This window comes from Lipotes vexillifer, unplaced genomic scaffold, assembly GCF_000442215.2.
Source record: "Lipotes vexillifer unplaced genomic scaffold, Lipotes_vexillifer_v1.1 scaffold489, whole genome shotgun sequence".
Classification (NCBI taxonomy): Eukaryota; Metazoa; Chordata; class Mammalia; order Artiodactyla; family Lipotidae; genus Lipotes; species Lipotes vexillifer.
The window spans coordinates 1018853-1034957 of record NW_006790533.1 but is presented as its reverse complement, the minus strand read 5'-3'; the positions used below and the strand labels follow the sequence as shown (position 1 = coordinate 1034957).

At 33.7% G+C, this 16105-nt stretch overlaps 1 protein-coding gene across 1 annotated transcript in view; it reads right to left on the bottom strand.

Annotated features, from left to right (window-relative positions):
- DGKB (diacylglycerol kinase beta) overlaps nt 1-16105 on the bottom strand; it is a 254154-nt gene that overhangs the window by 100834 nt on the left and 137215 nt on the right. The window contains exons 6-8 of the mRNA XM_007463785.1: nt 8624-8673; nt 5351-5425; nt 913-1032 (exon numbers count right to left, since the gene is read on the bottom strand). Of these exons, the coding sequence (XP_007463847.1) occupies nt 913-1032; nt 5351-5425; nt 8624-8673 (245 nt within the window). The remainder of the gene's footprint in view (nt 1-912; nt 1033-5350; nt 5426-8623; nt 8674-16105) is intronic.

Below are 16105 nucleotides of genomic sequence, written 5' to 3'. Positions count from 1 at the left end.
GTATAGTCTTGAATCTGAAAAATCATTATTGCTGGTAACAGGAAGCATGAAAAATGTGGAGGTCAGCAGCAAAGTGGTGGACATTACATTCTTGTATCTCAAAACTCTAAATATTCTATGTGTCAGGGTGCTTTCCATCAGTAATACTCTTTGAATCTAAGTATAAATTTCACTATACTCATGTTATAGTTAATTCTTATTTATTAAGCTAAGTATAAAAATCTAGCGTTGACTCATTGGATTTTTAAATTAACTATTACTAAAATTTACACCAAGCCGGGGCAGCACGATTTGGACTCAAAGTCACTATCATATCACATTCTGATCTTATGGTGATATACTTTATTTCCCAAACCACCAGTTTTAATTACCACTGGAGGCACTGATATAAAAAAACTTCGACAGGCTTAGAAGGAAGAACTTTGACAGACTGTTGATATGTAAGGAAAACATTTACACACACACTCACACACACACACACACACACACACGCATATATACTCAACCACCTCTCTATATAATTGGCTTCCCCAAGTATGGGTTTGGTTATTAATAAAATAGATCATCTTCATGGGGAGGGGGAGCACAGAATGCAATAATACTGGGATGTTTCTTGCATTAGATAAAATAAGGTCAATGTTTTCTTTTAACAAGATTGCACTTTAAATAGTGGAAAAAAAGAGAGATTATGTATTAAATAATACGGTAATACCTAAAAAGAATTAATATATTCGTTGCAAGTATTACTATACAATGACTTATTGTTAACTTGTACTGTGACATACGTATTAGAAGCAGGCACTCACTATATACTTAATGGTAGAAAATAGCCAGATGAATTTATAATCAAAATGTATAAAAGAGAACCCCACTGACTTACCACCAGGCCACCCCCTCTCTGTAAATGCTTACATTTTCTAAGCCCAGGAGCACAAGAAGTGGAATTGTTGTCATGCCTCCTTGAATCCATTCCTCCAGAGAGACTGTTCCATCATGATCATAGTCAATTTCTTCCATCATTTCATGAAGGATCTGGAGAAGAGGAGATGACGAAAAACTTGAAATAAATCAATAAAATATTTTCATATGACACAACAAAGTACTGCACTGAATTGGTTATAATAAACTGTGACTAGCAGCTAAGTAGAGAGTTGAGGTAAATATCTAAATAACTCGGTACCATGTTAATCCTATTATCGAGCATATAGTAGCTTTGCTATGATTTCAAAAACCTGACGACTTACACTGATCAAATTTTATAAATAAATGCTTAACTTATTAATATTTTGTCACTGGATGGTACAGCTTAAACAAGAAGGTATCTCTAAGCATGAAAGTGATCTTTAATTGCTTTCTCTAGATTACTTTAAAAAATTCAAATATATGCCAGATAATGACAGACCAAATTAACTTCATGGCTAAGAGCTGAAATAATTCTTTGTTAAGTTGTGTGGGGCGGAGGAATTAAGTTGCTTTTAACTGCCTATCAGAACTTAATGGAGTCAAGAAGTTAAACAATCAAATACTTTTTTGATTAGATTTCTTTGCTAAGGAAGACTTGCACAGTGTCCTAAAATGTTCTCCGTAGTGTCTGTTTGTAATATATTTATCTCTCGGCTGCATAGCGCTAATATTAGCTGTTAATTCGAAGGGTTGTTGTGAGGTCAAAGGTGCTAATACATTATAAGTATCTTTGAAGAGTATCTAGCATATATAGTAAGTGTAATATAGGTGTTGTTAGTGTTATATTAGCAGAAATTATATTTGCTAATACATATTACCCAAACATATTACCCCTGGCTGCTGGGAAGGCAAAGTACCTCCCATCTAATGGCACCAAAGTGGCAAACATGGTAGAATGCAGTGAAGGAAGTAACTCACCACCTTTATCTAATAGGGAGCTTTTAATCAATTTGAAAAAAGAAAGAAATACCGAGAGCATTAGAAGAAAAATTTGAAAAGGTGCAATAAATGGAATAACTTGATATGTGGACAGAAGTATTATTTGCCTCAACATCCCTGAACTTAGTGGATTGGTGTCTTTCCTCAGCAAGTTTTTGAAAATCAGATTATTTTCCTTCATTGAAACAAACTTATCTATAGGTAGCGGAAAGAGACTCTTTGGAACAAAGTGATGTTGAAATAATTAGTTCATTACACTCAAAATGAAAGACAAGGGAAATCATCTAGAATTGGGCAAAATGGCATAAGGTCTCATTAAAAGGCCCTCCCCCTTGAAGACACTCTGATGAACTAGTAGAAATGAACAAATGAGGAGAGAAGTAAAACACAGAGCGTTTGTTTCAGAGGGCTGATACTTTCATACTGTACTTAATAAATCTAATGGTAGAACCTGGGTTAGTTTTTAAAAACTCCCTTCAAGGGCATCTCAGTCTACCCTGAGCCATCAACCTGAAATGTACAATTCTCTTTAGTTATTATGCAAACTTACCAGGAGTCAGACAACGTGTACAAATGTACACATGTGTTTAAAATGGGGAGAGCTGCTGAATCATCAGGCAGGATGAGGCAGTTACTATGACAGCAAACAGCCGTCTTTTATCTTTACTCTTTATACTGCCCGCAGAAAGGGCAGACTTGTCAGTATGTGTCACAAATGACTAATAATGCTATATAGCTTTTTATTTGTATTTTCCAGTAGGTATTTGTCCTAATTAGACTGCCCAACCACTAACTGTTCCTTCTTTGGAGCATCCAGATCCCTCTTTTCTCAACCCCCCACCGCCAAATATGGTGATGTGGTGGTGCCTCCTTCTGCTTTCAAAGCTGATTGAAAAAGACCCCCTTCCCTCTATTACTCCAGTGAGGACAAGAGCCTTGATTGATAGGTGAATTATATTCACATGAACATAAGAGTGCACGTATCTTTTACATTTACAATGTTGTGTTTTACATTAACATAACAAGAAAAGGCAGCAGAACTCATGAGTCCTTTGATTTCAGTGAAAATAGTATTAAGATGAATCAAATGGTATTCTTAGAATTAAATACGTTACCATCTACTTTTATTATTCCATATGCATACTGCAATTTTGTTAATGATACCCGCCACTCATCATGTGCACAGCATGTGTGTTTCCATGTTCAAAAATAAAAAAAGGAGGGCTTCCCTGGTGGCGCTGTGGTTGAGAGTCTGCCTGCCGATGCAGGGGACACGGGTTCGTGCCCCCATCTGGGACGATCCCACATGCCACGGAGCGGCTGGGCCCGTGAGCCATGGCCGCTGAGCCTGCGTGTCCGAAGCCTGTGCTCCGCAAGGGGAGAGGCCACAACAGTGAGAGGCCCACATACCACAAAAAACAAACAAAAAAAAAAGAAAAAAGAAAAAAGAAAAATAAAATAAGGAAAAAGAAAAATCAGCTGAGTTAAAACTTGGAAAACCCTAATCCCAGTAAGAACGGTGCTCTCCCTTTCAATGACATTGCATTGACTTTGTTGTACTTTAACCGCGTTAGTTTGCAAAGCAAGGGAAAAGCTATCAGACCGCTCCTATCACATAATCATGCCATTACCATGCTGTTGACTGCATAAATGTGAATTTATGTGGTTAAATAGGCTCTTTGAATTCATACAAAATGTAAACCATTTACATAAAATTGATTTGTATTTACTTAATTAATGTACAATATGCTAAACTTAGTTGGTTTCAAAGAGAAACTAAAATCAATAATATTCTCCCCCAAATATTCCTATGGCCAAAGTAAAAGTTGCAAATCATGTTTGTTTTAATACACATTTGAATAATGTTGTAACTTTGGTATATCTATTGAAAATAAGAGGTTTTTAATGCTCTTATAGGCATTGTTAGATACTATTTCTTGAAACAATTTGATTAAAGTTTCCTAGCTCGATCTTTAACTAGCTGCAGAGTTTTGGGCAAGTAACTAACATTTTGGGGCCTCCCAGCAAGCCCACTCCTGGGCATATATCCAGACAAAACTATAACTCGAAAAGATATATGCACCCCTATGTTCATAGCAGCGCTATTTACAATAGCCAGGACATGGAAGTGACCTAAGCGTCCACCAACAGATGAATGGATAAAGAAGATGTGGTACATATATACAATGGAATATTACTCAGCCAAAAAAAGAACGAAATAATGCCACTGGAGCAACATGGATGGAGCTAGAGATTATCATACTAAGCGAAGTAAGCCTGACAAAGAGACAAATACCATATGATATCACTTATATGTGGAATCTAAAAATATGACACAAATGAACTTATCTACAAAACAGAAACAGACTCACAGGCATAGAGAACAGACTTGTGGTTGTCAAGGGGGAGGTGGGTGGGGAGGGATGGATTGAGAGTTTGGGGTTAGCAGATACAAACTATTATATATAGAATGAATAAACAACAAGGTCCCACTGTATAGCACAGGAGACTATATTCAATATCCTGTGATAAACCAGAATGGAAAAGAATATGAAAAAGAATATGTATATATAGATACACATTCTACATTCCCCAAATGGGAATACAGTTATATATATATATATATATAACTGAATCACTTTGCTGTACAGTAGAAATTAACACAACATTGTAAAGCAACTATACTTTAATAAAATAAATGAAAAATTGGGGGGTCTCAATTTCCTCATCTGTAAAATGAATAAAATAGTAGTATCTACCTTGTAGAGTTATAAGCCTTAAATAACACATATGCAAAGATAACAGTGCACTGTGATAGTAAACCATCATTAGCTTCTTCTTAATCACCTTCATCCTCTTTTAGATTGAATATTTTAGCTATTTCCATATAAGGAAAATCATAGCAATCATAAAAAACATGTCAGTTCTGACTTTTTTGTGGCATGGTATGACCTGAGCAGTGTCATCAGCAGCTTCTCTTCACCTACACCTATATTAGACTACCATGCAAATTAATTTCCATGAGGAAGAAAAGCCAAAGTTATTATTACTAAGGGCTTCAGAAAACCACATATACTTTTTCTTGTTCAGAATCCACTTCAGCTATTGATTAGAAATAGTAACTTAGAGTTATCAAAAGACATACACACACTATTATATATAAAATAGAAAACTAATAAGGACCTACTGTATAGCACAGGGAACTCTATTCAATACTCTGTAATGACCTATATGGGAAAAGAATCTAACAAAGAGTGGATACATGTATACGTATAACTGATTCACTTTGCTGTACACCTGAAACTAACACAACACTGTAAATCAACTATACTCCAATAAAAAATTTTTAAAATATCAAATGCCAGTAATATATTAGGATTGCAAAAAAGATGAAAGAGAAAGGGGTCGTCTAGAATGTAGGCAACAGTTAAATCATTCCTATACCTACTGGATTAAGTTCAGTGACGTCCCATTCAAGGTACTCTGCCACATGCATCATCTGACTGATGATATTTTCTAGTTCCTGGAGGAGAGGGGAGGGAAGGGGAGGGAGGGAAGGAAGGAGAGGGAAAATGAATACAAGGTCTTAGTAAGTTCTTCAACTTTGACTTACAGGAATTGATTTGTTCAACACGTAGCTCAAAACCTAAAGGAGTGAGATGATTAATTTTATATAAAAAGTAAACATATACCTCTTCATTTTAAAGGCCTACTTAACTATACATAAAAGAAGAGCCTAAATATGCATTCCTTTGTACTTTGTCTAGAAACCTTCACCAGGAGAGGGCACAACTATACAAAGAAAGGTTTTCTTCCAGGAGAAGATTTTTAAGAAAATTTTTGTCTGGAAAGCAGCATCTGATGAAAGTAGGAGCCTGCATATTTTCACAAAAAGCTGTGATTTTTAAGTACTGAGTATCCTGACCCCACAGCTTGAAAACAGGTGTGGAAGGGTGGGAGGAAGGGTTTGAGGGCAGCTGAGAGTTTTATTTTTATTCTGATACACTGAGAACGTATACTGACGGTTCTAGCCATTTACTGGTAAAATTTGCTCTGCTAGAGGTGTGTTCAGGTTAAGGTTTGGAGGCTAAGTGCATGCAGAGTTTATTTTATGAGGGGATAGAATTTTAGTCTGAATTTTCACATTCTTCTGCTCAACGTCAACTCTTTGAAGAACTGCTGGTTAATATATATGCCTTGGCTAAATAAATTATAACATTTTTTCATACCGATTTATTTAATGTTTTAATTTTTCTATATCTTCAGAAAAGATTAAACATACTTTGTGAATGCTAATAATTTTAAGGGTAGTCCATCCATGACAATTAAAAGCGGTATTTCATAGTATGATAATTTAAAATATAAGAAGTATAAAGAATAAGGCTTGAAAGTATATTAATAAAATTTATTCTACTAAAACCTCTGATCTAATGTACGTGGTTAATATGCATAAAATGAAGAAGAAAATATAGTAAAAGAGGGTTTTTTTGCGGGGGGGGAATTAATGGATCCCTCTGAGAAGCTGATGAAAGCTACACTCTCTCTCTCTCCAAAAATATATATATGAAATCATGAAAATGTTATATAACACAGGTCATCCCAGAAACAATGCAAATATAAATGTGTTTATTACAGATGAGAAAAATTTTACAACACTAATCCCTTGTAGTTAGAGGCTAGAATTTTGTGTGTGTGTGTATAACTAATCTTCCAGTTACTTTATCTTTGCTTATATATGCCTTAATGGTTTGGAACCGTTAAAGTCTCTGGATATGTTTGGAGGAACAGAAACTATTTTTGGTGGACTATTGTGTACACATGTGGTACTAGATAAGTCATTTAACCTCTCTAAGTTTCCTCAACAGTAAAATGGGTATTCTAATAGTACCTAGTTCATAGAGTTGCTACCAAGATTAAATATGCTGTTATATGAAATACATTTATCTTATCTGGCACAAGTGATCAATAAACATTAACTAGCATTATTAGACATACTGGTCATTTCTCAAAGTATTAATTTTCTTCTGTTGTGTCTCCAGTATATGAACATAGCCTTTAAATTTCAAAGACAAATGATATCAGAAGGTGCGCTGCCTACCTGACAGTGAAGGAAATATCCTGGGACAGTAAGTTATATGGAGAAAATCATAGAAATTAAATCCAGACCTTTATTTTAAAAAAGACTAATTTAATCATAAACAAACTTATTTATCCTCAGCTCACTGTTTAATATTGGGAATATAGTTATAAATATTGCTAGTAATCTACTATATGTTAACCAAAAAATGGCCAGAGACCAAGAAAAGCATTTGACTAAATTTTCTAATCAGCTGCCAACCCATGGCTAAGAGCCTAGTAAAGAAACATTGTTTTAATTTAATTAAAAAGAAAAAGAAAACAAATCTGCATTAAAAATATAATTTGCATTAGTGTAGTCAGAAATGCTACAATAAGCATATTGACATATGTAGAAGAAATCTAAACTTCTAGCCGTGAAATGCTACCAGAAAATGAGCAAATGTATCATGTTGCTTAATATTCCTAAGTGGAAAACTGAACACTACTAGGCACTTAAAAATAACAGCATTTGAAAAATTAGAAAGACCCTAACATAAGAAATCCCACAATCACAGCATCAATTCAGATTGGTGGTCATTTCCTAGAGTAGGAATTATATATTTTTATCTCTCTCTGGAGAAACTAATGCACCATTATCCTACTCAGTGTTACATAAATATGTCTCCAACTTCACTGCTTTGCTTGTAAAAGTGTGTTTGAGTTCTGCCATAGAGAGACACATCAGATGATGAGAGAAACTCATTATGAGAAATAATGCTTATTTTAATCAATATTAAATATATCAAAACATTTGTTTTTACATGTACCTATGTACTTCAAAATTTCCATAATGTGACACTTACTCTTTTGTTAATATTCTTATATTTCCTTCATAGAACAGGACATGATATAATATACAAAATGTTAAACAGAAAATACATCATTGGTGGAAACTGAGATGGATATACTCAAGAGGCCCTGATTTGAAAACTAAGAGTCTAACTTCTCCTCTGAAAACTGTCAATGATTTGCATATACTACAAATAAAATAAACATTTAATTATTACTTTCTGTGAGATGGTATTTTTCTTCTATTGATTTTTATGAGTAAAACTATAGATAGAGTGCAAGTTGGATTTAAAATCGGATGAGAAGGGAAGTTTGCCAAAGCAGTTTTAAATATAATTACCCATTTCATCAACATATGTGAGTAACAGTACTTAAAAAGTGGGAAAATAATAAAATGAATGAATCAACTTCATAATTCCTTTAAATTCTACCTGTATTCTTGATATTTTCCTATATATATATACACACACACACACACACACACACACACACACACACACACACACATTTTTTTCTTTTTAGATCAATGGTCTCATCTTTCTCTTATATTTTATTCAGACAGGGTTGAAGTCTTTTTTATCTTTCTGTATATAAAAAGTCACTTTTTTGTAGTAAAATTATTCAATAGAACAACTGTAATCCTAACAGTTTCCTCAGATCACTTGCTTTCAAAAAAATCAGATGATAAAAATGCTGTGTGAGTGCATGGAAATTATATTGTGTCTTCTGTGGTAATAGCTATAAATTTATTCATTGCATTTTTCAGAACAAACTACTTTGAAATTTTCACAGAAAATTTGAAGAAAAAAATTACCGAGCTGTCCAGGAAGCCATTTCCATCCGTGTCATAGAGGCGAAACATAACTAGAAATAAAAGAGGTGTTGAAAAAAAGATTATAGGTGAGTAAGATCAATGCTAGAATAAGGCATATTCTTTAAAATTTATTTTCTGTCCAAAACAAATACTACTAAATCCTTCCCCTCCTCAAAGCAATTGATTTGCTTAAAGATGAATTAATCATTAATAAAAATAATGGATATCAGATATAAATTCTACCAATTTTTGTTATACAGCTAGAAAACACTAAGAAGTGCTATTGTTTGTTCAAATTTGTATTACAAGATCAATAAATGGAAATTCAAAATAACAGAAGAGAAGGAATTCAGACATTCAGAGTCTGAATATTAAAGGACAGAGTGGATAAGAAGAAATAACTAATTCAGAGGTCTGGAAATCAATTATAATTTGGAATCTACCATCCACTGTTATGTGAGCTTAGTCAAACGCTGTTTTCTTATCTATAAAATAAGGATAATCACCCGGTTATAAGACACACATTTGTTAGGGATAGGGGTTAAGAGGTACAAACGACTATGCATAAAATAAGCTATAAGGATAAACTGTACAAGACAAGAAATATAGCCAATATTTTATAATAATTATAAATGGTGTATAATCTTTAAAAACTGTGAATCACTATGTTGCACATCTGAAACTTACATAATGTTGTAAATCAGCTGGATATATGTATATGTATAACTGATTCACTTTGCTGTACACCTGAAACTAACACAACATTGTAAATCAACTATACTCCAATGAAAATTTTAAAAAAACAAAAAGACACATTTGTTGTGAAAGTGAGATGATACACACAAAGGTGTATCAAAAGCTGTAGGTCACTACACAAATATAAGCCATTGTTTTGATTAACCCTTAAGCAGTATGGGAAAAGAAAAATTAGTGCAAAATAAGGGAATTTTCCTGATAGGGGATGCAAAGACATAAATGGCATTATTATCATGGGTATAATGGTGTATTTGTTTAAATCGGAGATGTAGTTTCATAGGGTAACCACTCTTTGAACTAATCAAATGAGGAAAAAGACACTATTGGCTCTGTGCTAGGGAGCTCAGGAAAGCAGGATGGCAGAGGTCCATGCCTGGCCTGAGGATTCCCTTGTATAATTCACACACCACCAGGAGACTACAGAAGAGGCTGCAGGTGCCATTTTGAGATAAACAGAGAAGAATGACACAGCTGTAAAAATAGAGGAGTGGAAATGAGGGTTTGTGTTGGGTTTGTATAATTTCCTGGAGAGTCTTGATGTCTGAGGTCTATAATATTAACCAAAGACATTGACAACTAGGAGACATAATTATGCAATGACCTTAATCTGTAACTCATTGTTATTTTTATATTTAAAAATAAGTATTATATTTCAAAAATTCTAAGATATTTATAAGATGCAAAACTAGTCTGCACATCACTAAAAGGAAAAAAATGCTGCCAATCTAGCTAACGTGTTCTATTCACTGTAAAATGGAAACAGACTTTAAAGATGTTGAAATGTAAGGGGAAATGTATACCTATTGAATTAAAGGATAGAATGTTAGGTTTGCTAAAGAATGTAAATATCTTGATTTGCAAACCATGATAACTGTTCTCTTTTATATATTAAACGAGAATAAAATTCAGAAAGAAACCAACAAAAAATCTTACCACAACATGGATACTAAGCATTTCAAGATTTTCTAGTGTAGCAAAAATGGTAAAAATACCTTTTTAAGTGGCAAAAATTCATACACCATTCAGAGAAGGGGTTAAGTACCAGGAACAAGGCAAGGACTTCCAAAACCTAACTATATTTTAGAATGAGGGACGCTTGTGACTCTGTTAATCCTTGTTGGAGTAAATGACTGCTAAACCATTTCATACAGCTCAGGTATATGGACATTTACCTATGCCTACTGGTAAATCTTGTTGGAAACATGAGCTCAAAGACGTACACACAAGTGGGGTGGGTGTGTGGTACCTGTCATTCATTTTGGGTGGCATCTGAAACATCTTCCTAAATTCTGAAAGCCAGACTTTATAAAGCACAATAACAGATGAAAGGCCAGATACCTTCCTTTACTAGCCTGACTTGAAAATAGGGTTTGCACATGACCCAGCCTCTACCAGTCAGAAACACAAACCCAGATGATTAATCAGATGCTAGTGACCCAAGAAAAAAGGGGCTTCACAGAATCCATGATGATGAGAGGCAGCAGCAACAGCGGTAATTGAAGAAAGGGGTGTGTGACAGGGATGGTAGCACTGAAAGGTGCTCTGTCTGTCCACAAAGAAGCAGTGATGGGTTGTCATATGTATAAGAAAAGTTATTAAAACTGTCTTTACTTACAAATGATATGTTTGTACATTTAGAAAATTCTATTGAATCATCAAAAAGAATTGGAACGTATATATATACATATTTCATGTATATAAGAATTTACATTATGTATATATGTATTAGAACTTATGTAACTGATATGTTATCTATATCTTATTATTAGAACATATATCACATGTATTATATCTTATATTAGAACTTATATAACTATATAATTAGATCTTATATAACATATAGGTTATATGTTTTATATTAGAAATTATATAACGTATAAATATTAAGACATATGTTTATATATAAATATACATAAGTATATGTATTTAGTGATACGGTCGGATTAAAAAGTCAATTGCAGTTTTACATACTAGCGAAGAACAATTAGAAAATGAAACATAAAACATATCATTTACAATAACATCCAAAAACCTAAATATATAAGATAAATTTATCAAGAGTTGGACCTCTGTGCAAAAATATAAAACTTCACCAAGAAAAATTATAGAAAACCTATATAAATGAAAAGATGTATTATGTTCATGAATTGGAAGATTCAATATCATTAAAATGTAAATTCTCCACAGATTGTTCTATATAACAGATACAATCTCAATAAAAATACCAGTAGCTTTGTTTTAAATATTAACATGGCTGATTCTAAAACTTACATAAAAATAAAAAAGACTTACAATACCCCAAACAACCCTGAAAAGGGAGAACAAATCAGAAGGATTTACATGACCTGACTTCAAGAGTTGCTAAAGATCAAGTGAATCAAGATAGTGACATGCTGACTAAGCGCTACACAACAGAACAATGGGAAATAGGAATATAGATAGAGATCCACACACTTATGGTCAACAGGGACAAAAGCAATTCAATGAGATGAGAAAAGTCTTTTCAAAAAATGATGATGGAACAGCTGGATGGATATTCGTATAAAAAAAAGTACCTTGACCCTTACTTCACACCAAACATGAACATTAGGTCTAACTGAATTTTAACTTAAAAACTAAAATTTTTTGAAACTAAACTTTAACATTAAAGCAGTGCTATAAACCTTCTAAAAGAAAATACAGGACAATATCTTCATAACCTCAACATAAGCCAATATGAACCATCAAAGATTTTTAAAAAATAGGTAAATTAAACTTCATCAAAATTGGAACTTCTGCTCATCAAAAAGAAAAAAAAGAAGACGATTAAGAAAACAAATAAGCCAGCTGCAGATTTGAAAAAAAATTTTCAGAACACATATATCTAACAAAGGACTTGTTTCTACAATATATGAGCAAACCCTAGCTCAGTAATAAAATAGCAAACAACCCAATTAGGAAAGAGGCAAAAAATCGAACAGATGCTTCAAAAATGGAAGAGAGGTGAGTAGTCAGTCATAACAAAGTACTCAACATCCTCAATCGTAAAGAAAATGGAAATTTAAACCACAATTAGAGACCATCATATGCCTTCTAGAAAGACTCCAGAATTCAAGTTTTTTCCCCAAGACCAGTCTACCAAAGCTGCTTACCTTCTCAGCCTCTCAGGTGCCTAAGAATTTACAGTTTAAAAATACTGGCAAAAGCCTGGCTCCCCGCTCCCAGAAATTTAACCCACAAATCCAACTTGCCTTGATAATTTCCTAAAATTTACAAACAGATTTTTTAAAAAAGAATATTGAGTTTAAATGTTCTAGTTGTTTCTAGCAGAAAAGTTGGTCTGAGAACACTTTACTGTTGTATGAAGTAGAAGCCCTAGCATATTTTTATATTAATTTCTACACACATTATCAGGAGTTAATGGCTGTCTATAAATCCTGTCTAATTCACCAAGGAACAAAGTTGGAGAACTTTAAGTACTAGTTAATAATTATAGCAATAAAAAAACAGTATACATATATTGAGCACTAAGTATCTTGTAGTCTAAATCTCACCAATTATAAATCAATGATAAAACTTTCCTTTGATTCCGATGCAAGAGAGGAATTCTAGGACTTTAATTTTCAGAGGTAAGTCTACTTTCCTAATTTAAAATTGTAGTGGGGTCATGCAAAACAAGAAATATTGAACACACATATTTACATTGCCTTTCTATTGAAGGTCCACTACAGTAACAGTAAGGGATGAAACAGGCATAAACCCACAAGTACAAAGAAAACGTGAGAGGAGACAAGAAAAATAAAATTTTAGAAGCTGGAAAACACATGGTGACTGATGTAGAAACCTGAGAAATATAGACGTAAGCTGGTGGTAAAGAGGAGGCACAGATTCACACAGAAAAGGAAACATAATCTTCATGAAAAGAAATTAGACCTTTAAACACTACCCCTCACAGCTTGCACCTGAGGGTATGCCAGCCCTCTACCTTAAAGAAGACTGGATCTTTGAGCTTTATAGCAGTCAAGCCACAGGGACTCTGAGTTCAGGGTACTCAGGCATTCTGATGGTAGGGGTCCAATACCAAAGAGTGTAATCATGTGAAAATGGATATACTGAACATTGAGAAATGTAAGTCCCCTTGCTCACCTCTAATGAGTCAGACTTAAACTTCATCTACCCACCCACCTACCCACAACCACCAAGTAGTTGTTTCAAAACAAAGTAATTTGGAAGAAACCAGCAAAGCAGGGAGAGGGGAACCTTATAAATAAGAGGATTCAACCCATAAAATAAGAATAATAGCAAATAAGGATGGTGCCGACAACAAAAAGGATTCTCTGTGAAGTGAAAATTATGCTAGAAAGAGTAAAAAAAAAAAAAAGTCATCCTAGATGTACAAGATGTACCAGATGTCAAATGAAAGACATAAAAGAAGTTGGAAAACAGGAAAATTAAAAAATATAATAAGTCAAAGTTCTGTCATGGAGTTTGAACATCTAAAAATAGTGATTTCAGAAAGACTGAACAAGTAAAATAAAGGAGAAGGTAACTAACAATGAAAAGATGAAGGAACAGATGGAGAGCACAAGTTTCCAAATCAGAATTTATGGTGGAGGATTTAGGAATTAGTTAGTTATATAGGAATAAAGAAACTAATCAAATAAAGAAAAAAAAAAGGCAGTTATTAACACCACAGAAAATAAAAATTGTTTGGCTTGGTAAGCCTATAGAACCTTTCCCTTTTAAAAGCATATCTGAATAATACTGATAAAATTAATAGTGATCCTCAAACATTATAAGACTATTTTTTCCTTAGAATTTAAAAGTAAAGTTAGTCTCCAAGGTCAAATGAATCATTGAACAAAGAGGTTTTATTTTTAAAACCAACATATAAGGATATAGATTTTTAGGTGCAAAAATAATTTAAGCCCAATATTAAAATTATTCTGTCAACATGATAGCTTCCAAAGGTGGGTACCTCTTAAAAAGTTACAAACCAATTTAACCCACATTTTTTCTATTTTTATGCTCATGCAATTACACTTTATATAGAAACAATTATGTGCCCACACATGAATCTGGTTAAAAGCTCAAAGGAAAGGCACATTACACAATAGGAGGGTAATTCTTTATATCTAGAATTTATTTCTTTTCCAAAAGATGTGCAAGTTTTTAATCTATTTTCCCATAGAATATGTTTTTGTACTCTGTATAATATGTTATTGATATGAAAATATTATTATGGAAATTGTTTTTAAAGATTTTGAAGTATATATTTTAAAAAGCATTTAAGCCAGAATTTGTTTAACTCACAATTTTTTACTGTTTTATGTATTTCAAGACCTATCTAATAAACCACAAGGGCAGAGGTGAAAATCATTTGTTTGGAGTTTTTTACATCTAATATAATGGTGTTATACTTTATTCTTTTCTCCACAAAAGAAACAATAGGGCTTCCCCGCTGGCGCAGTGGTTGCAAGTCTGCCTGCCGATGCAGGGGACACGGGTTCGTGCCCCGGTCCGGGAGGATCCCACATGCCGCGGAGCGGCTGGGCCCGTGAGCCATGGCCACTGGTGGTATAATTAATAACCAGTCTCTCTGGGCTTTAATTTTTTCATTGACAATATAGGAAGGTTAACTAGATGATATTTGAGGACTTTTCAATATTAAATTTCAGTGGTTCTAAGATTAATACTAGACAGAGCAGTAACTTTAACATACAGGGTAGTGCTTATTATCTGCATGTCAATTACGTATTTTTCTGGACATTTTCCTATTGATTTCCTTTTAGTGATATATTTTCAGTAACTGTAAGCTAACTTAAAGTTATTCTAGCTAAGTCATTAATAATTTGATAAACACTAATCCCAATGTGAATGCCACATTTATACTTTTAAATAAAAGTATAAATGTAGTACTATTTGATGCCTTCAATAATTCACATTGTCTTCCTCTTGTCAAGCACCCATAGACTTCAATACAGTTCCATTTAACTAGCATTTATTGAGCATCTATCTTTTGAAAAACACACATATATAAGTGGTAGGTGCTAGAGTGGGAGGTTATACACAGTGCAATGGTACAAGGAAGGAGAGTAAAATAATCTGATTAGAGATGGCAAGAGGACTCATGAACGTGAGCTAGGCTTCAAGTGTAGACTGGACTGGATCTGATATACACTGGGAAAGATATACACCCCTAGCAAATGCACATTATAAGCAAAGGCATGAAGGTAGAAAAGTTCAGGGTTTGTCTGATAATTAAAAAGTAGATTCATATGACTGGGACTTTTTTGTGCAGGTCATAGCCAAATGCAAGACTGGCCAAGTAGGTTGGGGTCAGATTGTGGAGCCAGATTAGTTTATGGATGCTAAGTTAAGGACTTACTTTGATGTATTATTCAATAGGGAACTACAAAAGGGACACATTCTTCCTGAGTCAGAAGAAGAGGAAAGAACAGGTATAGAAGTTGACAAGTTTTAGGCAACATGAGAGGAAGTTACAAGAATTTACAGCTAATGAGTGAGATGATGATTAATTAGGTAGGTGTTTGAAGCAACAAAGCATCTGAATGAACTTTTAACTAGGAGAAGTCAATGACCAGAGAAACACTGAAGGCACTGAAGGCCAGCTGAGGTTTTGAGAAGAGTTCTAATCCACAGAATTATATTATCATTTCACAAAATCTCTGGCAGCTCAGTATATGAGCAAATAAATTGGATGTTCAAAACTAAGTGAGCAGGAAT